Below are 26647 nucleotides of genomic sequence, written 5' to 3' on the forward strand. Positions count from 1 at the left end.
CGTCTAAAGATGGAGGAATGAGCCTGTGCAATCACATGCAGTCTGTAGATAGAAAAATGAAACTATATTTTCATCTTGCTCTGCAATATGACATTTTCTGCTTACCAGAGCTCATTACAGAAGAAAAGCAGCAGTGGAATCGGTGGAAATGAAAGCAGACATGACCCCTCAGATTGTTGGAGTCAACATGAAAGCGCTCAGCTCTGAGGAAGAGAGAGGGGGGGGGATGGTACCGTAAGAACGAGCAATCGGAGCAGTCCAGAAACTTGAATGTGAACTGTACTTGTTTGCATAATTTAAGGTTAATGAGGAAACAACGGCAGATGAAACGTGCCTCATTTTATCCCGGCTCTACCGGGGCGTTTTTCATTAAAAAGGCATCAGAAGCGGCGCTTTAATGACCTGTGAATTCATCAAAGTTCAGACTAATTTTACATAACATCACGATCATGGAGGTGAGAGCGTTTCAAAGAGACGCCCGGTCATATTTGGCTTAGGTGGATCAGTGGAGCAAACATGCAGTAACTTCTCCACCCCTCCCCAATCAATATTCTACTGTTGCCATCCACTAAAGCTCACATACGGTGAGATTACATGCACTTTAATACCGATGGGTTTCAACTAATGTGTTGATGGCAATGCAGTAATATACAAGAAGATCTGAATTGTCTTTGAAAGAAATGTTAAAGGTCCCGTAGTCTTTGATACACCTTAAATGCAACAGAATGTCCAGTACAGCATGACAGACATCATGTCGCTGCATTACTGCTAATTTACCAAAACGACCAACATACTGAGTGTGTCCAAAATAAACAAAACCTTGACTTAATGAGTGTTTTAGAGGCAGAGGCAGCCTTCAGCCCTCTCTCCCTCTCTCACACACACACACACACACACACACACACACACACACACACAGTTATCCTTGCAGAGGTAATTGGACAGAGGAACACACCGCTCTCCTCTCCAACAGCTACGTCTCCTCTGTAACAATCCCCCCCATGTGCCTAATCACACCTCCATTTGCATTGAGAGCCCCGAGAATCAGCCTCAATAACGCCATGCTGCTTTGACAGATGAGTTTTTAATCAGGGAGGGAAGATGAGTTTCTGACCTACACCTGTTTGTTTCCATAGTTTCCTTTTCCTGTCGAACAAAAGTGACCTGCGGGTAAATTTGCAGAGGCAGGATAGCTGCTCGGCTCCCTATAAGTACTGTCATTGTGCATTCATTAATATCCCCATATCTGACATGGCGGGGAAAATGGTTCTTGGCAAAATGGGTACTTGTCGTGGTGGGTGAGACTCCCTAACAGGCAATCAGATGGGCTGACAGCGAGTGTCAGCGAGTGTGTGTGTGTGTGTGTGTGTGTGTGCAGGGAAAGGAGAGGGTTGCAGTCTTTGGGAGAGGTGTGGGTATTTATTCTTCTCCCATTGCCCTCTATTGACCCATGTAATGGAGAATTTTACAAGGGGAAGTGTTTGAAATATCTTTTGGATGAAGGTAATGTGTTCATCTATGAGATCGTGCCCTGCTTTCATTCCTTTACTATCTGCCTCACTCTCTCTCTCACACAGAGACACACTGGTGGAGCCCGTGCATGTAGGACACAATACGATGAACCCAATAGTATACGTCATGTGGTCAAAAACACAGAAGAGCAGAAGAGCATCTTGGTAAAACGTGCTGTTTTTTAGTTTACTTTTACAGTTATATTTCAAAAAGTAGCCTCAACACACACAAGGTATTTATAGTGTTTCTTTTAAGGGCAACGTATTTGTATGTTTAGAGACATTAGTGGGTTTTGATAGACGATATATGTATGCATATTGTTTAGTCTTAAGGACAAGGCATTATTTTCAAGGAAAATGTGAATTTTACAGCCTCACCATTGTTCAACACTTAAAAAAAAAAAAGAAGCTACATCCCAGCAATAAATATTGTCAGAATTTTGGCATTTGAATCTCAACAGAGCTGCTAAGATACAACCCCTCACTGTCCTCCCACCAATGAACACTGAGGCGAGGTATTCCTATTGTTCACCTGAGGAAGGCTTTTCTTTGTCTGAATGCCCAGTAACCATGAGACTGTGCAGCTAATAAGCCAACCCAAATAAACATGCGTTGACCAGCAACAACAACACATTAACAAGGCCTTTAATCCGCACCATGGAAGAGGAGGGCTGTGCTCTACAGTAGGTGGAAGCTCCCACTAATGAATGTGTGCTACAGTGTAAACACACTGATTCTGTGTGCTCGGCACAAATACAGCAGGTAAACAAAGGTAAGACACAGTTTACAATTAGTCATTGCGCCGTCTAAAGTATTCAGCTCATGCAAATTGCTGCCGTATGATTTAAATGTTCAAGTCCAAGATGCGCTAAGCTGGCATGAGTTTACCTTTTTGGGAAAAGCAATTCACCTGCAACCCTGAAAACAAACAAACCTTCAAGCATATTTCCCTACACAAACAGCTCATCACATCTTCTCACAAAGAATAAACAGAACACACACGAGTTTCAGGCAGATTCTGACACACATCCACAGTACACAACTAAAAATAAACACACCTACTCTGATTACCCACAGCTCCCGCATCAAAAAGCATCCACAGAAAGGCAGATCTTACACGCTAAACTTCATCCCCCCTTGTTTACCGTGTCTGTTTACAGCTGGATGGGTGAGAGTGCTTCAGCGCGGCGGCAACCTTCATCTCGCCATTACCGCCCCGCTTTATATTGTTGCCAAAATCACAGGTGACAGGCCACTTTTCCCGGGCGCTCGGCAACAAACCCTCCCTCCCAGGGCACCCTGCGGGCAGAGTCATTTGACGGCGATAGCACCCGACACATACAGGTTTCATGTATTCAGAGTATGAGACGGTGGAGGGAGAAAAGAAGGCAGTGAAAAGCTACCGTTGTCGCTATTAAGTGTCAAGGTCACCTTCACCCCGAGGCACAGCCCTCGAACACACAAAACACGCACACACACACACACACACACACACACACACACACACACACACACACATTCGTATGCTGCAACTAGCATGGTTAGGGAAGTTGATGGATCAAGTCATGATAGAGTGAGTGTATGTAAAATAAAAACGAGTATGATATAGTAGGAACGAACGACTCACAAACAGTGTCTAAATTCTGCATTGTGTTGTAATCACTGTGCGGGCCCCTCAGGATTGTGTCTCACCTTTATTTTTACTCAGCAGACGGCATTAAAGCGCGGCATTGTGGGACAATGGAGTGTCTGAGCGTGTCAGCCGAACACCTGCCGAGAGCTCCACCAGGATAACTCGGGAGCCTAATTATCAAGCAATTTGAAACGGCATTCTGTTGCCTCTGCCATTGTTTTAATTAGGGGGCGTTGGCTTTCAGAGGTCAAACCAAATGAGCTTTTAACTACTGTCATTCCAGGAGAAGATTTCTTTTCTTAGTGAAGGCATGCCGTCCTGAAGCAACGACAGGATCACGGGCAGCTCGCCAAAGACGACAACATATAGCGGGAAGAAAGTTTAGCATGCAAATGGAACCCAAGGAATATTTAAAAGGTGTAGGATGTTTTTACCCACCTTTCTATATTTCTTTCTGTGTCCCCCCCCACACGCTTACTCAAAGGGTAATCCTACGGCAGGAAGGAGGCAGGCAGGAAGCAAGAAAGCAAGGAAGGAATGAGCTAACGAGGAAAAATGATGGATGAACAAAAGGAGGAAGGTAGAGAGGAAGGTGACCAAAAGAACGAAAGAAAGGGAGTACAGAAAGGAAGCAAGGTTGCATGACAGCAAGAGATTAAAAACTGCAAGAAGGCACAGTGGAGTGGAATGATGACGTGCGAGAGATAGATCTGAGGGGAAGGAAGCATAATGTCAGGATGAGCAGAGAACAACTTGAATTACAAAAAGATGGACAAATAAATGAATGAATGTCTGAATGGCGGGCAGAAAGGGCAGAGGCATGGCAGGAGGGATAGAAGCAGGATAGGAACTAGGTTGATGTACATTTGAAAAGACAGAATTTATGATGTATTCAACTCTGTAAAAAAAAAAAAAAGGGGTCATTACCTGCTTCTAGTTAAAAAGTATTAAGATAATGAGGAATGAGGCAAGCAGGAAGGAAGGAGGGAAGGAAGAAGGGAAGGAAGGAGGGGAGAGATGAGAAAAATTGCAGTACATTAATAGTGGTTGAAACATTTCACTCAAAATGGTGCCGATACAAGATCACCAAAATCATTAGGATTCATCTTCTGGGGACAATGAATGTCTACACAATTGCATGACAATCCATTCTGTAGTTTTTGAGACTTTTTAGTCCGGACCAAATTGGTAGACTGATCAACAGACCGACCAACATCTCCAGAGCCACACCACTAGCGTGGCTAAAAAAGTTAGATGCACCTATGAATACATTTCTGAATGATGTGCAGAGACATGGCAGGGAATAAGGAAGGAGGAAGACAATATGAAAAGCCTTAGGAAGGGAATTGAGGAAACATGATGACGAGATGGGATTAATGAAGGCAATATGGGTTTTAGGAAAAGGGCAAAAAATAATTGGCAACGCTCAGAAAAAGGAGAAGAATGTCAGGATAGATGGATAAAATGATTATAATAGATAAAATAATGTGGAAAAAGGTGGGAACAGAGAAAAGAAAAGACAGAAATGAAAGAAAAAAGTAATGGAAGAAGAAAGGATGGAAAGAAGTGAGGAACAAAGCAATGTTGGTGGGATAGTTGAATCAACGAGGACAGAAAAGAGACAGATTAAGGTAGGGCTGCGCAATATATCGATATTATATCAATATCATGATATGAGACTAGATATAGTCTTGGATTTTGTACCTTGTAATATGGCAGACGAGTTGTAAAGGCTACGTTACAGTGAACGGACCCAATACTTTTCTAGCTGTTCCGTTGCCTTTACCCACATTTGTCAGTTAATTATTAAAAATACAATTGTGTAAATATTTTTGTGAAAGCACCAATGGTCAACCTTATTACATCGTCACAATATCGATATTGAGGCAGTTGGTTTTACTGATGGAAGGAAGGCAAAGCAGAGCAACTGTACTGGAAGATTATTCTGAACCAAACTGTTTGCGTCTTCAAACTTTGCACTTGAAACTAAAAGGCACCCTCCAAATGTATCGATTGCGAGAGAAGCTCGGAGAAAACAAGACGTTGTCATGGAAAAAGTTAGATTCAGCGGGTACGTTGTTTATTGCAACTTTTTTTAAATCTGCTTCCTCTTCGCTCAATTTCTGGAGACAGCCAAGGTAATTCAAATCGATTCCAAGTCCTTCAATTACAGACACACTGACAACAGTTTGGAGAGCGGGAAATGGATTTTTCTGCTCATCTGCGGGCCAAGGCCAAATCTGAGGACCTCAACGGCAGCCGACAGCCTCGACGACTCCTTCACTCTTGATGTTTTACTCACTCGGTTACTGTGCTGCTTCTCGCCCATAAAACCTGCCAGCGACTATTTTTTATGATTTCGGGCTGGTAGTGAGACAATAACAGCTTTAGAGACCTGCTCTCTCAATTTATATATTTATGTCACTAAGAAGAAGAAAAACATTGGGAACAAAATGTTCACCGTCTTTACACAAAGAACTTACGAATGCACAGATGATCACACTGCACACAAGAATGGAAACATCAATATGCTGACACCGACAGACATACAGGGCAGAATCAATCGATCCACACACACACACACACACACACACACACACACACACACACACACACCCGTTATCTCTTCGCTGTCTGGTCGACAGATGCACAGGCAGAAAATTGTAAATATTGAGCAACCCCATGTCCCTGAAAGATGAAGTACAATAGCCGGAGGCAATTCATGCTGCTATTGCTTTATTATGAACTAATATGTTCACAGTTGTTGCTTCCGAATGACTCAATAAATATCCAATACTTCCTGAGAGACAGCCTTGACCCTGTTGAAAGAATGCGCTTCACGAGCGCCGGCTCTCACAACACGCTTAAACACTGACGGCAGCTTCATAAAGTGGCAATTACCATTTTGACATCAATACAGAACCACATAGAAAAAAAAACAAAAAAAAAAACTGCCACGTTTTGAGAAACCAAAATAGACAATTACAGAGACAAATAAAGTGGGCCACTAAGGGTGGAAAATAAAACTCCCCGGGCATATTAATGCAGCTTAATTAAAGGAAAGCCCGCCCAAAGGGTCGTTTAAAACAACACCGCCCCCCCTACGCTCACCTCCAGAGGTATTAGCAGAGTTAAAGGCAGCGGGCTACATGATAGATATCCTCAGGTTGACCTCCAAAGCTTCTTTCCCCCTCATCTATATTTATATGAAGGAGCGGCACTAATTTTGCCAAGTAAATCACATTGTGTGCACATTCCGTTGTGACCTCCAGCTTGACAGGAGGTCACTCGAATTAAACAATATCAGGGCCCCGAGAAGCCCGCTTTAACAAGCCTCTAAATTCCTCCGTCCAATCCATCAGCGGGGATATTTCTGACACACGGAGGGATGAGCATGAAATAAGGCAATTATTGAACCCTTCAGCCCATTTCTACGGCTTGTTGGAACGGTGCAGCACAGAGCCACACACACCTCTGAATTTGTGTCTCGAGATGAGTCTTGGTGATAGGGACTCTGAAAATGAGTAAATAAGAAATTAATTATAATAGTAAGTCAACAATTTCACTCAATACCCCCTCTCCACTTTGTATCAAGGTTGGCAGTTAATACACAGCATGTCACTTCTAACTATGTGGAAAGCAAAGATGTCGAGTAACCGCCACCATTACCAAAGGGGCCGACATCTGGAGTCCTCTCGACTGTGCCCGATAAAAACAAACCTAGTTGCTCGTGTTTTAAAGGCGAGCTCCAGTTTGAGACTGTTTTCTCGGAGCGTTCTTGTCAAAGAAAACCTCCTGGTGCATTCAGGAGGGGGGGGGGGGGGAATGCAGTGTGTGTGTCTTTCATGGAGGTGGCAGTCGATCCTGTGTGTCTGAGCGTCCTCTCAGATTGCCTGACAGATAATCCATCACACAGTCACTGTGTCTGACAGGAATAGGTCTCAGTCAAATCTCAGTCTCTCTGTTCTGCTCACACAGGGCCTATGAAGGACAGGCTCTCCTCTCAAGTCTCTCTTGGGACAACCGACACTTGAGTTTCATTAAAGGACGGAAGGTGTGTGATTTCAGGAATTTAAGTGTGTGTGTGTGTGTCCACAGATGAAAGAGCAAGGCAGAGTGGAAGATGGTGTAAAATACATATCGTCATCATCGTCAAACTTTTTACACTACTGCAGATGAATCCAAAATCTATGTATTTCAGTGTCAATAAAATGAACTTTTGTAGGAATTGGTGTAATTTTGTCCTTGCATTTTCTTTGATAAATCGTTTTTAAGCCGGCAATAACTATTGATACGTTGTCACAACATACAAGGCTGTTCAACACAAATTACAACTGATAACAGCGACCAAACCGATGACATTTCATTTATTTTGCTCTCTCCTGTAAAAGTCAGTATCAGTAGTTTGATTATGACGGCTTCCTTACTTTCCATCTGCTTCTGTCTTTACCGAGACTCTAATGTGAGGTGAACAAACAAACCAGACACTAGTTTCGAAATATTTCTTTTAATCTCTCAAATGATGTACACAGTTTTGCCACTGTCTTCAAGGTATCCTGTCAATATACATTTATGATTATACAAAAAAGCACAGTTCTATTCTTTAGTTTTCTCAACACCTCTGTGTGAATGTACTGCTCGTACCGAAAGAGTTGGCGGGACAGTTTACAAAACCCTTTAGCCTTCATGAAAGAGGCACAGATTTAAGCAGTTAACACACTGTTGGCCCGAGAGCACTTCACATTGAAGACATGCTGTATAACATTCACAGCGTGGGTACTTCCTCCACCTCATGTGATCCACACAGATAAGGCGTTGGATGGATTCATGGATTTGTTTGTCACTAAGAAAACAGATCGACTGATCCAAAGTCGAGATGTGCTCGCTGTGATGCTGCCTTTTCTTTACAGCTGTTTTAGAGATTTCACAAGAACAGGCGGTATTCAGTTGTACTGTACCTTTAAAAAACGATGGCGCTGAAAATCCCTCTGAACTATTGTTCCACACAAATGCCACACAATGTGGAGAGAGCGCGCGGCGTCTATGGAATGCACAAAGTGTTAGATCTCTTTCAATAAAGCTTTATGATATTCCAGAACAAGATTATGTCGGCAAGCCTGAGTTATTTAAAGATTTAAAAAAAAAAAAAAAAAAAGAGTAAAATCTGCTAAATCTGTAAACCTGCGATAAAGACAGAGTTGGCAGTCACAGTATTATTATGAAGCTGGTGTTAAAACTAAAAACCAGTAAAGGAAGATGAGAACAAAGGCTTGAGGTCCTGGAGGTCTGCATGTGTAAGAAAAAGGCTGACGGTGATGTATGTTGGCGACCGAGAGTGGAGAAGTTACACTGAGAAGTTTTCTATTTCTTGATGGCGGCCACTGCTTTCCTGGCAGCGTCATCCAGGTTCTCTGCTGCTGTGATGGGCAGGCCGCTGTCGGACAGAATCCTCTTGGCCTCATTGACGTTGGTCCCTAGAAGACGCAGAAAACCACCGTTACAACAGGCGACAACAATACCGACAAAAAAAAGAAAAAAAAGAAAAGGGGGCTTAACAAGGTTGAACCCGGCGTGCCATCTGCACCGATGTAAAAACCACACTGTGTGAAAGACAAAGAGGTCCTTTGGAGGAATCAATGCACATGATGACAGATGGATGGAGTTATGGGTGAACGGTGGTAGCTTTGTCTGTGAACACCGTCAGCGAAGCAAGAGGACAATTTGTTTGTGTGTCTGTGTGTGTGTTCCGCCGGCTGCAGCGAGGTCATGTGTAGCAGGTGCTGGGTGATACGGTGGCGTCCATGCCCCGGTAGACCCGAAACCAACCAGACACGGAGATGGAGAGACACCCGGAGACGCTCTTCAGAGCCCCACGGCTCTACACACACGGAACTGGCTGCCTCCCAGCGCCGCACACTGCGCAGCCAAACACGAGCCCGACAAGCCTGTCACAACACAGAGCAGGGGGCACCGCGGTGGACGGAAGGACACGGAGAGGGAGAGGACAATGCTGAAAAGAGGGAGCGAGTGAGGGCATTGGAGCAAAAGGTCAAATGAAGCAGAATCGCCGACGCTGCTAAAACAACAAAAGCCAGCTGTTGATGTGGCATTTACTGATTTCTGTCTGATCTGGTATCAACTATTCTCTACTCCGGCTGCTCTCAGAAGAAAACACATCCGACACACACATTTTTTGATTGTTATTTTTATTTCAGTTCTTATTTAAAAAATATCTTTTTATCTGTAATTACTTCGGTCTTTATCTATCTGCAACACCTGAATACCTCCAGGGGATCCATAAAGACATCTTGCTTCAAATAGTCCTTTGGTTATCATATACTGCACCAAGGGAAACAGTATTGTGTAATCTGATTACTGTGTGCTGTGTGTATCATATAAACCACTTTTCACCACACAAGCACCCTTTTTCAAAACTATAATCTAGTTAGCGCCTCTCTTAGATATTGATCATTATTATGGCCTACATGTATGCTGCAAGAATTAGTCGATTGACAGAACATTTACAATTAACCATTTTGATGATCAGTTGATTGTTTACGATTAAAATACAAAATGAATCTGCAGTTGCATCCCTAATAATAATAATAAATAGTTGCAGTCTTACATACATGTATAGTATTTACTGTATGTGTACTCTGGACAATTCTGTGATGTGGCGCTGTGTGTGTGTGTGCATGCTCAGACGCTTACAGGTTGACCTTAGCTCTCCTGGCTGGCGTGTAATTAAGACTGCATGATATGTGAATTCTCTGGAGGCCCGGCCACCCTGATCAATACACCTTTCATGAAGAATTCTATTACCGGCGCCACTTAACGCCTAATATTTCATCTCTTTTGTCCAAGCTAGATAATAAGTCATTCCAAACACTTTTTTTTTTTTTTGCAGGCCCACTCTTAACAATCAATTCTGAGATGTTATTAATTAGAATACAAGCAGGAAGAGGCCTTGCTCTGGCACATAAACAGAGGATTGGGTTCCCCAAGTCCTTTTCTCATCAAAAACTGAAGAATGGAATATTCTCTCTCTGTGTGTCCACGGACAAATCTATAGTCTCAATGCTGTCGCTCATATTGTTACTGAATGCTTTACATTCAGAAGGCTGACCCCTGACCTTCATTGGGATTGACAGATCCATAGTATACTGAGAGGCTCATCTGTCAGATGATTAAAACAAAGTAGCAGCACAACAAAGTTGAACCAACATGAGATAAACCTCCGGCAGAAGCAGCCATATGTGCCCACAGCATATAATGCATAATGCAAGAGATGCACTGAAAAGACAAATATGCCGATGGAAAGTGTATATAAATACAGAAATAAAGTAAACAACACATGCCGCAAATATTCATGAGAAGCAACGGTGTGTGCGGCATTGTTAAGACACGGCATCTGTGCTACCTGCGTTATCAATGTAATGTGTGAGCCGGGAATCACACATCTGTGGGAGTGAGAAAGAAGAGTCATGCATTGACGTGGGAGAGAGAGAGAGAGAGAGGGGACTGCAGTTCCACTGTGAGCAATGGTAGCTCACAGCAGCAGAGGCAAAAGGACAGAGCCCAGTTGGAAACAGCACCAATATGTGTGTGTGTGTGTGTGTGTGAATATGCTTAATATATGAATGTGTGTGTTCACCTGCAGCCACTAGGTGCTGCCAGAGACCTACTCACAGCCTTGGACCCAGACACATACAGTGACAGAATGCACTCGCACCAAGAAAGGCTGTAATTTAAAAAGTGAAATATCATGAGACGAACTGAGAAGACAAAAAAAGAATTTACTGCCCCGTAGCACAAAATGATTTACACAATCTCCAGGGTTTTAGGGGGTTTTCATTGCTGCCAATGGCTGTTAACTGTTCCGATGTTCTTCAAACAAACATCTTTTTTTAAATTAGTGCAATATAACATTACATTAAGACATACACACAGACAACTATAGTAACACACACATACAAATATATAAAATAAAGTTGCATAACTGAAAACACTGTTTGATTGTGTGTGACAAATGTCTCATGGAGATAATGACTAATAATAACAACATAAGTTAACACACCGTTTAAACAAACTGTAAACACCAAGCTGCTTTAAAAAGGTGCAAGATCACAGATTTGGAGAATTTCTATCGCCTCTCAGCTGCTCTCAACATGTCGACGGCGAGCCCGTGGCTCATAGATAACAGCGCTAACAGCGCTAACTACGGCGTCATTGCCGACAGAGCCGACGGTGGGAACCGGAGGCTGGGTGCTACGGCTGAAGCAGCGGCACGTTCACATGCACAAACATGAGCTAACTGTACACGTGGGCGGCACGGCTACGTCAACACAGCAAGGGGACGCTCGAGTAACTTCATTCTCTGCTTAGATAAACATCACTTCACACAGATAATAGCTTTTTGCTGCTACATTAATGTTAAATACAGCTCCTTTGAGTATTTTGCCATCTAAATAACACATTTCTGTTGGATATCCACACTAATGTGCAAGCTTTCTTGTGACTATTGTAGAGAATGTCACTTTAATGCGTGAGTCAATTAAAGGCCGCCATATTTCAATAGGATAATAAGGCTCGGGGCTGTGCCAAAGGCTTGTGCTGGAGAAGTTCTGTTGATGCTGTAGTTCATACATTTGTGACTAATTCTGTCCTAACGAGCTGAGTTTAGTGAAGCTACGATCTGATGAGCTGTATTCTCAAACCCACAGAGCTACTCTGTCCTTGCACATCACAGGGAAAACAAAGAGTGTGTTCTTGTTTAAGGTAAAGATAAAGAAGGAAATGATGTGAAGCTCGATAACTTATTTAAATCCCTTTCTGTGGTCGTGACATTAACTTGATCCATTCGCTCTCTACTTTGGTTTCAATAAAAGTGAGACTGAGCGACTTTTTGTGGAAGAAATTACTTCTTGTAATGGAAATAACAGAGTCTTTCTTTGACAAATGAATAGTTGACTTCATAACTAATAAAACACCCTTTGCTTGATTTAGACCATGAGACAGTTTGCTGACTCTATGACTCTTCTCTACTTGTGCTACGTGTTCCGCTATGTTTTAGTATTTTACCATCGGACTCTTTTTCACAGACACTTTGACGCCATAGCAGCAAAAGCACAGGTTTTACTAATCACATTAACAATGGCTCCCAGTAAGCCGTGACAGGTGACAACGAGCCAGAATGCACAGTAATTCTACCGTCATTAATGTTAATATTTACACCATTGCTTTCGTACTGTGATGCGTTTTCATCAAAATGACGGCAGTTTATTCTCTATGGGTTTCTGACAAACGCATAAAGGTTCGTACTGCTCAAAAAAATCTGAATAGCAGACTTTTTAAATCAGCTAAATAATTTTTGTCGGTGACACAACAAATACTTCTGACACCTACTAAGTCATCCAGTTAAACTGTCTGTTTCACCGCTCTAAATGAATGCACCGGCCACATTAAATGAAATCTCATTTATAACAATGAGGGTAGTCCTTCGGTGCCTCGTCCTCTGGACACCACGGGGCGGTGACTAGAACACACAAGCTGCAAGAAGCAAGTTACACCTCTGAACTCACTGACACGTGTAATAGCGCAGGAGTCGTCTCTCACATCCCGTCTGCTGTTCAACTCGCTACTTCAGGCTGCAGTACACATGGCTTCTCATGTGCTCCTGAAAATATTGATATTCATTTTAGGACAATGACATGGCTGGATAGCCAGCTGGTCTTGTTGCTAAACATACTGTCAGATTATATTTACTGTTCGTCAACGGTACGCGATGTCATTGACTTTGAATCTTGCTGCATAATGGACTAACGGCATCCACATTATCCACTAATTCATGATAATGGACGCCTCGTCAGCCATTACTACTTATACAGAGGAAAAACTGTTTATATCACTGAATAGGAAATAACAGAGGCACTATTCCTTTTTACAAAATGACAGAAATTCAACTGGCTTGTGTCTCCCCAGTTACCTTAAATAACTGGTGTAAAAACATTTTCTTTCATCACTAAATGTCATCATGCTTGCTCTAACTTGGATTGTTAATCCTTATAATATTCAGCACCAAACAGTTGGGTTTTCCCCTTCAGCCAAAGACGGCCGAGGCCTGCTCTTCCCGCCTTCACCCCGTGTGTCAGACATCAAATGCTTCTCATTTGAACGCTGAGAGAGATAATCCTGAACGGTGCCGACGCTTTTCCTTTGACGTGCTCGCCAGCCATTAATCAGAGTTTTCTTGTTTCTGATGTCTAGAATCCTGTTTCAGAGACACACAAACACTACAGCTCAGTATATTAGATTTACAGAGCGTCTCTGACGTTGAGAGTTCATATTATATATAACCGCATCTAGTCATTCAGATTTTCATTTTCTCTTCAATATTTAGCATGACTCTGTATGTATATGGACATGAATATGTGTTTATGTGTGCATGACCTGCAGCAGACGGCTATTTAAGCTACGATGACACCGTCAGGACTGAAAGAGCCATTTCAACCATACTACTGGACCTAGCGTGTCTTTTTTTAATTAAGGTGGGAGAATTATGGCCGGATCACCTTGTAAGGAGAAAACAGCCACCACAGTTTGAGAGACAAGCTGGGGAACGGATCCGTAAATCAATAGGCCAGGGAACAGAGCCAATGCACTCACCTTTCCCCCCCCCCCCCGGACCCTGAGGGCTATTCAAGAGGATCCCCCCCATAGTGTCAGACAGCATCTTCACAGAGCAATATGTTCACACTGTGGCCAAAGGGGGCAGTACAGTTCTTTGTCATGTATATCTCTTCCTTTCAATGCCCTAAACATGTGTGTGTGTGTGTGTGTGTCGACATACATTCTGTGTTAATTCTCATTCGCAATGTATGAATATAAGTGCTCAGTTTGACTCTGTATCAGCCCGTACTTCAAGGAACCCTATCAGCTAATTCAGCCCTATCAGCATCTACACAACATGGCCCTTCTCCACATATGGGAATACATAACTCTCCACCAATGTAATCAACCCAGGCCTGTTTAAAAAGAGCCTTCCCAATTAAAAGTGTTCCAGTTAATCCATTCTGATCCCGTTGAAGAGCGCTGGGCCGCTCTCACTGCCCGGCGGTCAGCCTAGCAAGCTGAGCTGATTGATTCTGAACCAATCTTCTCCACAAGACTGCGGCCCAGGATGTAACGACCCACAGCTAAAGCTTGGATTAGGCCCGGGCCAGGAAAACGCGGTTGGCCCAACCACCAGCAGTGACCTTCTGTACTCAGCCTTTTTGTGAGTCAGGTTGCATTACATGGTGTAGTATGAGGAACACGTGGCGACTAATTAAGGGTTCTGTTTTGATACTTTGCCAATCCGGTCGCTTCTGTGGTGACGCGTTTCAGGAGTTGTGAGCTCACTCTTCAGCCGCATGGTCAATCGGCAAACATGAAGATTGATGAAATTGTGCAAATTATATTTGTGTGCAGTGGTAACTTGTGGGATTGAAGTTGAAGCCACACATCTGTGCTCGTTACAGCTTCAGTTTTGGTTCAGGTGCAAAGTTGTTTCAGACAGAAAAGTCCCTAAATTATAGACCTACATGAAATTAGCTTTTGTTCGACAGGAGAATAGTGAAAACAATGTCACACATTCTTAAGGGATGGTGATCGTTATGCTTTGCTTAATGTAGGTCTCACACTTTCCACTCACACTCTCAACAGCCATGTTCATACTGTAGTGCCTCGGTGCACAGTTGGGTTCTAGAAACAGCTTACGTGCCCTGACCTACAAACCATATTAGCGAAGTGCGTGAGGACATACAGTATGAAGTGCTAACACACACACACACACACACACACACACACACACACACACACACACCTGAGCAGGTTTCATTAGCATATACAGGTGAAAGGTGAGCCAATCAGTGCATCTCTACTGTTATTCTGGCTGGCGCTAATGACGGGTGCGGCACAATGTGACACGTATGAGAAATGCACTGCTGTTCTTACTGGGACACGGGGCCACAATGAAGACGGATAGGCTCCAGAGAGCACAGCAGCAATAATACAATGGCTCCAAAGTTCAACACAAGAAGGGAAAGATGTGCTTTAAATCCTGCAGCACTTGTGCTGTTTACCAATTACACTACAAAGTGATAATATATACTTTCACTTTAAAAAATGGCAAATAAATATATAAAAAAATAGATAGAACTGGCGATATTATCAGTCATTTGTTAGTGTTTGTATGCTTTATTCCATTGAAGTTGGAGATAGTGGCCACATGGGTTGTGACTGTGGGGCTAACCGTCAGGAGGGTCACAGTGATAACCAGAGTTGCAGGAGAAGAGATATCTAAAGGTAAATAAAATCACTGATATTTAAAATAAATAGATATTGAATTAGAGATTGCCGGGACCAGAGTCTGTTTGCATGATGCCTACATTGGTGTTGGAGATGCTGGTTACCTCTACATAAAGATGTATGTGCTATCTGAAGGCAAAGCACTCATCAAGACGAGTGACTAGAGGTGTGAACTTGGTTTTAAATTCTAGCTTTAGGGCAAAGTCATTATCCAGCAACACCAAATCCTCATCAGGGTCTAGTCCTGTCAATCCAGGCTCGATGGAGGTCAATGGTCCATGTTTACCGAGGGAGATGATGCGCATTGTGTAATGTGTGAGTGTCTGTGGGGGCCTGGCGTGCTAAGGGGGTCAGCCAGGCTAAACCTAGATTTCTGTGTGTGTGTGTGTGGGAGCGTATTTCTACCTTCAAGGCGGACCACCAGCGGCACCTTGAGCTCCAGCTCTCGACAAGCCTTCGTGATACCGTTGGCGATGATGGCACAGTTGACGATTCCACCAAAGATGTTGACTAGAATGGCCTCAACCTGTGAAAGAAGAGAATTAAAAAAAAAAAAAAAAAAAGGATTAAATCCAGTGGCGGGGACTCACCTGTGAACAAAAGCAAAATGGCATTTTGCAAAGAATGTACATTTGTTAGGTCAAACTTTCATTATGATGGGTTAACAAGGTTTGTCCAAGCTGAAGCACAAAACAGTCAACCATTGACGAATCCTTTGTAAAGCTATTCATATACTTTGTCTGATACAGCTGGAAACACATCGGTGCAAAACTAATTGTTTCAAGATTGAAATCTCTTGACAGAGTAAAACATTTAATAAAGCAGCCTCAGCACCTTTGTGTACAATATGTGGTGCACCAAGAGGCTATACAACACTGTCACACAGGCAGAATAAAGTAATATATGTTGAAGTTAAGAGGGCAGCAGCGAGTGAAAAAGGAAAAATCGGGGCCAAATAATAAAGCAATATTTCAATGGGAAGTGGTGACAAATGGAGGAAGCTGCACACCTGGCTTGTTTTCAAACGTTCTAATGTGGCAAAGCCATGCGTCATATTAGGCCTTTAAAACTGTGCGGCATAAAACTCATTCCTTTCCTCTTAATAGAATATAAAACATGAATTCGCAGAGAGCAAATGTCTTCTCAGAGTTTTATTGCAATAAACAGATGCGGATCTCCCAGCTTGAAGGAGATGAACTTCAGTATAAATATGTAGAAGTCATTCAAAGGATGACATACATATTTCCACCCTTGGCAGATGTCCTTAAACACAGTGTTTTGTCTGTGCATTCACAACCTTATATCTCCAGAGTGTCTTTCTTCCTCTGTCTGCTGGGAATCAAAAGTTGCCGATAACATTGGTTGGGAAGGCGAAGGTTGAATCCCACGGGGAACAGAAAGAGACGAGGTCTTAGGCAGTGTCGAGCTCATACAAGATAGATCCCACATTCCCTGAGCAGCTATCAAGAACAAACTTGTGAGTTTTGAACACGCCAAGTCGTGCCAAACAATCTCACCGTCTGTGCAGTGTCCCCTTCAGCTGTCGTGAAGTTTCTTTGCAAACGATATCTTGACTTTCTTACAAAATGAGCATGAAGCTGATATCAGTAAGTAGTGAAGCAAGGCAGCTAGTGTGTGTGTGTGTGTGTGTGCGCAATTACACTAACAATCTAGCACTTGGTAATTACCCTGGCTAGCACAGTGGAAAAGTAGACTGAGAGCACACAGGATTAATCCTCCATGTTTGTTTATAATCACTGCTAATCTGTTCGTGCCGATTTGGATGAGCAGCTCGTGGGTGTTTGTGTGTGCCCGTCGTGAAACGTGTATGTTTTCAGTGTGTGGTAATGATGTTTAGAGGGAGAGGAGATCAAGGACTTGGATAGCTATCAGAGCGACAGCCACGGCTTTGTCCTCTACGTGCTATCCAAAATGAGCATCTCCTCATAAACAAGACCAGCAGAGAGTTCCAACACAAACACAGATGTAGGCAGCAGCATAAAGACTCAGAACGTCATGCAAAGAAGATGAGCCAACTGTTAGGTCAACACAGAGAACTGATGAAGTATATATCGCTCAGGTGTGTGACCAGGAATCCAAAAAACAACAAGGGGAAAGGGAGACAGTCCCAAACTGTAGATGAACACGACTCAGATGGTTCAAATGAAAAACATAATGAATCCCGACCTCCAGATTACTCCTGTAATAGTACATGATGAGGCGCTCTAATGGAGTTAAATAATGGATGAGGCTTCTATCGCAGAGCACAACATGTTCTCACTGATACAATGGCCATTTACACAGGACAAAAGATACAGCACGGTCTGTGTCCATTCGGACAAATCACTAAAGCCTTCAACAGAATTAGGTTTGAAGTTTCTAATTGTTGCATCATTTTTTGATAATATGGGAGTCATTGTTTAAGAAAAAAGTATATTTTGTATTAGTGCGTAACTGTGTGTTATTTTTAGCCTTGTAAAAGGGTCCCTGCAGCAATTTAGTGTTGCACTGTCAACAAGTTGGGGAAATAAAAAGTGACTGGTTAATAAAAGAAGCTTCAGGGGCCAAGAGATCCTGATTTTTAGTCATTTGTAACACTGGCTCCTCCATTTTCCACAATGCAACTCAAAAGTGTCTTTTGTTGGACACTCCGTCTGGTAAATGCCTCCACTTTTCAAACTCCACTTCGGGCATTTTTTTTTATTAATTCACGAGCCCAATCAAAGATAAGCCTGATGACATCAACAGTGTTTCTTAGACTGTGGAAAACTTCCTTTTAAAAAGACATGGCTTACGCTATATACATATACACACATACATATATATACATACATACACATATACACACACATATATATATACATATACACATACATACATATATATACATACATACATACAGTTGTGTGAAAATGTTTGCCAATGTTCTGGCCAATGTTACAAAAGAATTTCTGCAGCACTCAAGGTTCCTAAGAGCACAGTGGCCTCCATAATCCTTAAATGGAAGAAGTTTGGGACGACCAGAACTCTTCCTAGACCTGGCCGTCCAGCCAAACTGAGCAATCGTGGAAGAAGAGCCTTGGTGAGAGAGGTAAAGAAGAACCCAAAGATCACTGTGGCTGAGCTCCAGAGATGCAGTAGGGAGATGGGAGAAAGTTCCACAAAGTCAACTATCACTGCAGCCCTCCACCAGTCGGGGCTTTATGGCAGAGTGGCCCGACGGAAGCCTCTCCTCAGTGCAAGACATATGAAAGCCCGCATAGAGTTTGCCAAAAAACACATGAAGGACTCCCAGACTATGAGAAATAAGATTCTCTGGTCTGATGAGACCAAGATTGAACTTTTTGGCGTTAATTCTAAGCGGTATGTGTGGAGAAAACCAGGCACTGCTCATCACCTGCCCAATACAATCCCAACAGTGAAACATGGTGGTGGCAGCATCATGCTATGGGGGTGTTTTTCAGCTGCAGGGACAGGACGACTGGTTGTAATTGAAGGAAAGATGAATGCGGCCAAGTACAGAGATATCCTGGAAGAAAACCTCTTCCAGAGTGCTCTGGACCTCAGACTGGGCCGAAGGTTCACCTTCCAACAAGACAATGACCCTAAGCACACAGCTAAAATAACAAAGGAGTGGCTTTGGAACAACTCTGTGACCATTCTTGACTGGCCCAGCCAGAGCCCTGACCTAAACCCAATTGAGCATCTCTGGAGAGACCTGAAAATGGCTGTCCACCAACGTTCACCATCCAACCTGACGGAACTGGAGAGGATCTGCAAGGAAGAATGGCAGAGGATCCCCAAATCCAGGTGTGAAAAGGTTGTTTCATCATTCCCAAGAAGACTCATGGCTGTACTAGCTCAAAAGGGTGCTTCTACTCAATACTGAGCAAAGGGTCTGAATACTTATGACCATGTGATATTTCAGTTTTTCTTTTTTAATAAATTTGCAAAAATTTCTACATTTCTGTTTTTTTCTGTCAAGATGGGGTGCTGAGTGTACATTAATGAGAAATAAAATGAACTTTTTTGATTTTAGCAAATGGCTGCAATGAAACAAAGAGTGAAAAATTTAAAGGGGTCTGAATACTTTCCGTACACACACACGCACACACACCCACCCTCAGGATGTTCAGCACTCCTTGTGACAATTAAACTGATCTTCATGCGTAAAATTGCAGGAGCGACCCTTTAATGTACAGTAGGTATCGCATATAAAAGGACAAGTGGAGCCTCAAGGTAGCCATCTCTGTCTCTGGGACTGACCAAACTACTGATGGGAATCTGCGACCGTCACACATTCACCACACACTCATGTGTACGACCCGCACGCACGTGATGACCGGCAAACATGCAAGTCGGTGATCATAGCTTTCAGGTGCAAAGCCAGATGTACACACACACACTCTACGACAGAGAAGCTCTACGACAGAGAACAATATGCGGTCAAAACAAAAGCTACATTCACACACTTTTTAAAATAAAACTACAGTAGAACTCAATGGGCGGCATACATTTTGTGAAGAGTGGCAGACGAGAGTTCAGCAGTTGGAGAAAAGCAAACGGAAAGAAAGAGGTGTGAAATGTAAACGGGTCACTGGTTGTCAAACCTCAGCCGTGTCTCAAACACTCTTCTGACAGCATGTTTTATCTGCAGTTCACACATTTATGTGTGTCCATCTTTGCTGATGCCTCTGGGCATACATAGGAGTGTGTGTTGCCCCACTGTCCTGTGCAGGTGTGGCCCACAGCAGGGGCACAGGTTCAACATTGCCTCTGCCACTATAAATTTGTACACAGTCACTTTAAAAAGACACGAAGGAGAGATGCGCATCTGGATATTACTGACCAAACCTCTGAGCTTGAGTCTGTAACATTGCTCCTCGTGTTAGACAGTTGACACTGAGCCACAGCAACATGGGGCATCTTTTATGATACCAATGTACTTGATACATAATGATGACAGTACAACATAGGGTTTAGGGTGGAGGAGACTTCACACACCGTAACACAGGGTTTGACTCAGGGTCTCATAAACACACAGTTTAATCTGGCCCCCACTGGGGGGCAGCAGAGATTTAGATGCCTTTTTGCAGCCTCACGAGAGAAGGCTCTATTCTTGCCCCATTTGCAGCCCATTTCTCAACTCTGTCTCTATTGGGAAGAACCATTTTTCTTCCATTCATGCGTCTCCTATTGACACCCATGTATATTAATGATACGTAAGACATGATTTATGTCGCTTGGCAAAGAAGTAAAAGCTGTTTATAGAAATATGAATGTTGCAAGGAGGACCGAGTTGCACTCTGCTCTCAGTTAGTTGCGTTTTTCTTATAATTTCTCTTGGTTACAAGCAAGTGAACAGCCCAAGGAACATTACTGACCCCGTAAAAACCGACAACAAGCATACATCTAATATTAAAGTTCTACCACTTCTGCCTATTCCAAGTAAAGACTACAGATCCAGAGTTACAACACCACACACAGATAATGTGCTTAACTACTGTGTGCCCGGAGGGGAAACAGCCTTGAATTGAAAATATGCAAAGACACTGGAGATAAAAGAGCAGAAAGGCAAAAAGATGTGCATCTTTTTCATCTCTCTCATCATGTTCTCTGCGAGGACAGTTCATTCAGCTCTTAATTGCAACACATACCTTTGGTAAAGCATATTGGTCTTTTTGGAGTCCTGAGTTATAAAATACAGTATATATTTGAGCAAGGTGCTGGTCTGTAAGGGGTTAAAATACCACAATGATGAACAGGCTAAAAGAATGGAAGCCAAAGTTGGGGTCAATCTCTTTGGTTTGATGCCCTCTCGCCAATCAAAAGTCTAACAGCTGCTCTGCTCCATTCAGCTCACAGTGGCTCAGAAATCCAGCCTTAAGGTATGAAACAGCATTGCACACTCCAAACCGTCTAAAATCTTCAACATCACACTCTGTAGCATTTTACCTCCCGCCACAGTAACGAGTACTGCCTCTCCCCTTAAAGGCATTCATTTCAGGTGAGCTAACTTGGCAGTGGGGTGGATTTCTTTCATCAGAGATCAGCATAAGGCACCAGGTATAATGTGCCAGCCCGCTCTTTTTTAGAGAGATCCTTGTGTGCTCTTTCAAGGCGGTGTTACGCCGTGAGCCGCTGCCTTCTACCTGGGTGCCGGTGAAAGGATTCAAATTGTACAAAATACGATCATTGCTGCCGGCATTACGAATCCCTGCCAAGGCTCTTTTTTTTGCGTCAAAGTCAAAAAAGGGCCTTCACAGGGGAAACAGGCTTTTCTGCCTGCTATTATACGCCCCACTAAGTGCATTCAGGACAAGTAAGAAATGTAACCCAGACAATTTGACATGCTCACATGGCCCTGTATTGTACTCCTCCTGCCTTTGTTATTATGTGTGTTGGATGCATGTTTGACAGAATGTGTGTGTGTATGTGTTGTTCTTGTGGATAAAGGCATGTCCAATTATAAAACTATCAAATTATACGTCAATGGGAGTCCGGACTGAAATATAAAGACATCGGAACGCAACATCACGTGTTCAGAAAGTCTTCATAGTCCTTCCATAGGCTGATAAATAGCAAACAAACATGCTGTACTTCTCTCCTCCAAGTTTCAACCCAGAGGGGAATAAGAGCATTGTGTTCCCTCTCATTCTGCACAGCTCCTTGTCACAAGTTGCGCGCGTTGCTGAATTATCACTCAAATACACATTTTCATGCCCATACCCCTCTTAAGCGGCGCTAATCTCTCTGCAGGAAAGAAAGGAAAGGGAAAGCATCTTGTTTCCTTTGTTACCAGCAAGCAGATCGGAGTAAAAAAAAAGGCAAGGCTGAAGATGGGTGTTTGTCTCTCTGTGGCCCATTAAGGGCAATTGTTCCGTCTTATCTACTGGAGACAGCCTGTACCGACATCGCCTGTTCTGGCAGGCCTTGTTTATTTGTTTTCGATCTGCAGGGAGCCCCTTGCTCGGCCCTGGGGCCACAGGTTAACATGCACGGCTCCCAAATCAAGGCAGGCCTGCTGGCTCTAATCACACTTCTTGGAATGACAGGACGGCTGTTTGGTGAGAAACGATTATTCTGTTTCTGTCCTAGTTTGAAGCAAGATGGGATTAAATTGCCTTACATGGTCAATGTGTTTAGGATTTCTTCGCATATATTTGTATTTGGACTTGATGCCAGAGTGTCCATCTGTCTTGCTGCATCCGAGCCAGAAAGTACTGAGCTTAACTACCCACTATTTTAGGTTAGATGATGGGAGAGCTAAAAGGGACATGAGAGCCAGACACATCTGGACCCATGACAAACTGACGGAATTACTGAATACACATTATCTCCCATACAAAGCAAAAATGACAGTGGTATCAAATTGTCACTGCAGAGCGTTGTTGATAAGTGTTTGAATATAGATGGTATACAAATAAGCGATACTCTGCCTTGTTACAAGAGACGACGGTAGCGCTGTCACAACACAGCACTCACACTTAAGACACAGCCAACAGTTTCTTGGAATCATCTAATGCCTTAGAATCCTTAGAATTCCACTGTGTTATTGTGCTTCATCTCACAACACGAGGATAAGGCTGTGTGGATGAAAGGAAGAGCAAGATTCTATGTGTTCTGTGTCATATATGTAGGGAGCATCAAATGAGTAACCCATGTGTTCATCTAGCGATCTTGTATGCTACGTTTTCTACTTTGAGCATCAGTTCTGTCAAGCTGAAGAGCCATTTTGCCTGTGCATATCTATTCTTAGAGAGGATACAGAACAAGACAGAGGATGACACAGAGACAGACTGAGGGGAAAAAAGGGTCTTGAAGTCAGAGAGTGAGGCGAAGTGAAACAGATGGAGGAAGAGAGATGGAGAAGAAAAGGAGACGGAGAGAGGTGATGGGAAGTGGTGCGGTCCCTAGCTTCTATTGAAGGCTAGGATTGGCCCTGGCACGGAGGGATAAGAGGGAAATAATTATCCAGCCTGCTGAAGCATGACAGCCCCTTCTTGGGACTGCGGAGAGACAGACTGAGCGTTGTGTCAAAAGATTGGCCGCGTCACCGGTGGAGACACCTCTTGACAGACAGTGGCATCTGAAGTTTCACTTGACGGTAACACCCACAGCAACAGTCGGCTGGATAGCTGCCTGATCGATGCCAGGTGTAGACAAGGTTTCATCTGGGGAACATAAAGATGCTCTACCATCTACATTACCTGATGTTAGCTCCTGTTCACATACCGTTGACATTTCCAAGCCTTTGGACTGATTTCCTTTTATGAAAACGTCTGAACTATGGAACCTAGCTTATTCATAAACAGGATACATACTGAATATATCCACATAATATATTGTAGTTGCTGTGGGCAAGGTATCTGAATGCCCTTTATAGAAAACGAATAACGTCGATCGTCTAAGTGAGCCTTTATTTTCAAACCACGACTAAAATCAAACACTTGAGTCTTCATGTTCTGTAAGGGGAGCAAAACCCTTTGAGCACTTGAACCCTACCCTGTATCGATATGTCTCGCTCACATTTATCCACATCATTAAATCTTCTGACAACTGCCCTGGCCTAAAGTACTTTATAAGCCCCCCCACACACACCCCTAGGCACCTCAAACACCCTTTCTCTCTACAGGCCACAGGATAGAAACCAATCAAGGCCAGAATGGCTTTGCTTCCAGCCAAAAGAGGTGGGAGAAGTGTGGGTGAGGGGGGGGGGAAATGAGTAAAAGTGAGATCTGGCAGAGTCCATGTGACCAGAGAGTGGATTCTTGAGATGGCCATTACAACCTTAATGTTTGCCATTCTTTGTGAGGCAGCAGGTTCACGGGCTATGACGGCTGCTTTGCAGCAGTGTTTAATTAACCATTCTGTCTTCTGACACAGAAGTATGGCAGTATCTTCTCACTGCCAGGTTTATTTGTACAGCCCAAGATGGGCTTTACAGGCGTACAAAAGCCAGAGTTCAGTCAAATCAAGTGGGCAAGGGGGACGAAACATTTGATGGGACGTGTTGGAGGATATGCGGTGCTATGGATGAGGTCAGATTGTCAGCTTGTTGGAGTACGGGCCTGGTGTCTAATAACATGGCTCCAGTGAGAAGACTTCTCCGTTTGCAGTCAAACATTTACTCACTTCCAAACTAAATCTCTGGCTGCAAATGAAAAACAACTAGAATCACCGTCTCATGGTTGTATGCCCCCACCCACTAGTAATGTAGCAGTTTGCATTCCTGTCTGTCCAAAATGTCATCACTTCATCATTTTTACATGTTTTTTTTTTTTTTTTAAATGTCCAATTAGACATTTGGGTTAAATGCCTTAATTAGCATATTCATTCTTGAGTTATTGCCAAAATCGTATTTGGTGAGGTCACAGTCAGTTCAACCGTGAATGCAAATGGATGTTGAAAAATGTGTAGAAATTTGCTCAAAGCACTCCTGAGATATCACATTCATGAGAACTGGAAGGACGTACGGTGACAGTGACCGGGATCTTGGATCAGCAAATTGTAATCAGTTCACCCTTGAGTGCGAGTGGAGGTTTATGCTATATTTGAGGAAATTGCTGACGGCGTTCCCGAGATATCACGGGAATAGGTCACAGTGACCTTTGACCACTAAAATGTAATCAGGTCATCCTTGAATCCAGGTGGACGTTTGAGCAACATTTGAACAGATTCCCTCCAGGTGTTCCAGAGGTATCGCATTCAAGAAAATGGACCGGACGAACGTACCTACGGACAGACGAACAACCCCAAAAAACATAATGTGTCCGGGCCCTGTGCAGAAGCATTCAAAAAAAATCTAAAATTGTCGAAGATAGCAACCAAAGATAAAAACTGTGCCATGACTGACAGTATTACTATAAAATCCCTCCCTCATTCTATCCAAACTTGCTTTTTTCCTTTTGATTCGTTTCTTAGAACACGCGGCATGAATGAGCGTGGAAAGCTTTTTTTTTACATTTTTTAATGGATCTCCATTTCTGCTGCAGTCATGTAACATTTTTGGTCCCCATGGGATTTGGGGGCTGCCTAGTGACATATATTAATAACGGGCTGCTTGCAGGTCAAGTTTGTTTGCCACTATATTCATTTTGTTGCTTAATATGTGCTTCTTTCTGACTGTAGACATGAAAGATATCTGTAAAAAAAAAAAACAACTCAAGAACTGTACCCAGTTTTATGTGTAGCGCGCATTACACTGTGAAGCAGCTCTAACACATCAAGGTAAATAACACCTTTTACACTTGCATCATGCCGTGTGCAAAAATCCCGCTGCGAGCACAAGCTCACAAGCTCTGATTGCAGCAGCTCACTGCGTGCATTGGCACGGCATGGTTGTGCCGAACTATTTGGAAAAATGACAATCGTTGAAGGAAGTCAACGGAGTATGACTTTGAGTGGTGAAGCAACCTGTGCTTTATAACGTGGACCATTATCTTCTTGGATGTAATTAAGGTTTATGGTGGCCATGAATGGATGAAACAAGTCAAAGCTGTTGTGTCAAAGTAAAAGGGAGCGAGGTAAACATTCCTCGTACCACAACACCACTGCTGTCACCAAGCACGACGCTTCAGCGGATTCATGCTGTTTAACCTGCCGTCAGCATGCCAACAAACCAAAAGGCATTTTTCTCTCTTCCACCATCATGAGCACATGTAACTTTGTCCTTGTTGTTGTTCTTAGATATTAATAATCAAAACTCATGATGTTCTCAGTCAATAATGTCAACCCTTTTCCCTTCACAGAGTGTATACGTCACTTTAAGTGAGTGAGCCACTTATCAGACACAAAATGACAGAGTCAAGAAATAGTAATTCTCCATGAACACATTTCCCAGAACATACTGTGCAAACATCTAGCCATCATTGACATTATCGTGATTCACATATAAAATTAAAACAAGCTTTCATCTCGACACAGACGGAGTTTCAGACCAACTGTTTGTTGCCTCGGGGCAAACTGAATAGGTCTGTGAAGATGTGCTCAGTAATGTAGTTCATCTCGCCTCTACTGCTACCTTACAATCTCAATTCTAGCATTTTATCATAATACTTTGGTCAAATAGAGAAAGTTATGACAACTTAGCCATTTAAATGATATAGAGAGAGAGAGAGAGAGAGAGAGAGAGAGAGAGAGAGAGAGAGAGAGA

General features: G+C 43.0%; 1 protein-coding gene across 1 annotated transcript in view; it reads right to left on the reverse strand.

The window, feature by feature from the left end:
* Window positions 1-7635: 7635 nt before the first annotated feature.
* The window catches only part of suclg2 (succinate-CoA ligase GDP-forming subunit beta), an 83955-nt gene continuing 64943 nt past the window's right edge, over window positions 7636-26647 (reverse strand). Inside the window, exons 10-11 of the mRNA XM_031857061.1 lie at window positions 15898-16018; window positions 7636-8618 (exon numbers count right to left, since the gene is read on the reverse strand). Coding sequence (XP_031712921.1) covers window positions 8506-8618; window positions 15898-16018 — 234 coding nt within the window. The 3' untranslated portion in view covers window positions 7636-8505. The remainder of the gene's footprint in view (window positions 8619-15897; window positions 16019-26647) is intronic.

Source organism: Anarrhichthys ocellatus, unplaced genomic scaffold (genome assembly GCF_004355925.1).
Source record: "Anarrhichthys ocellatus isolate YVR2014 unplaced genomic scaffold, GSC_Weel_1.0 scaffold1, whole genome shotgun sequence".
Classification (NCBI taxonomy): domain Eukaryota; kingdom Metazoa; phylum Chordata; class Actinopteri; order Perciformes; family Anarhichadidae; genus Anarrhichthys; species Anarrhichthys ocellatus.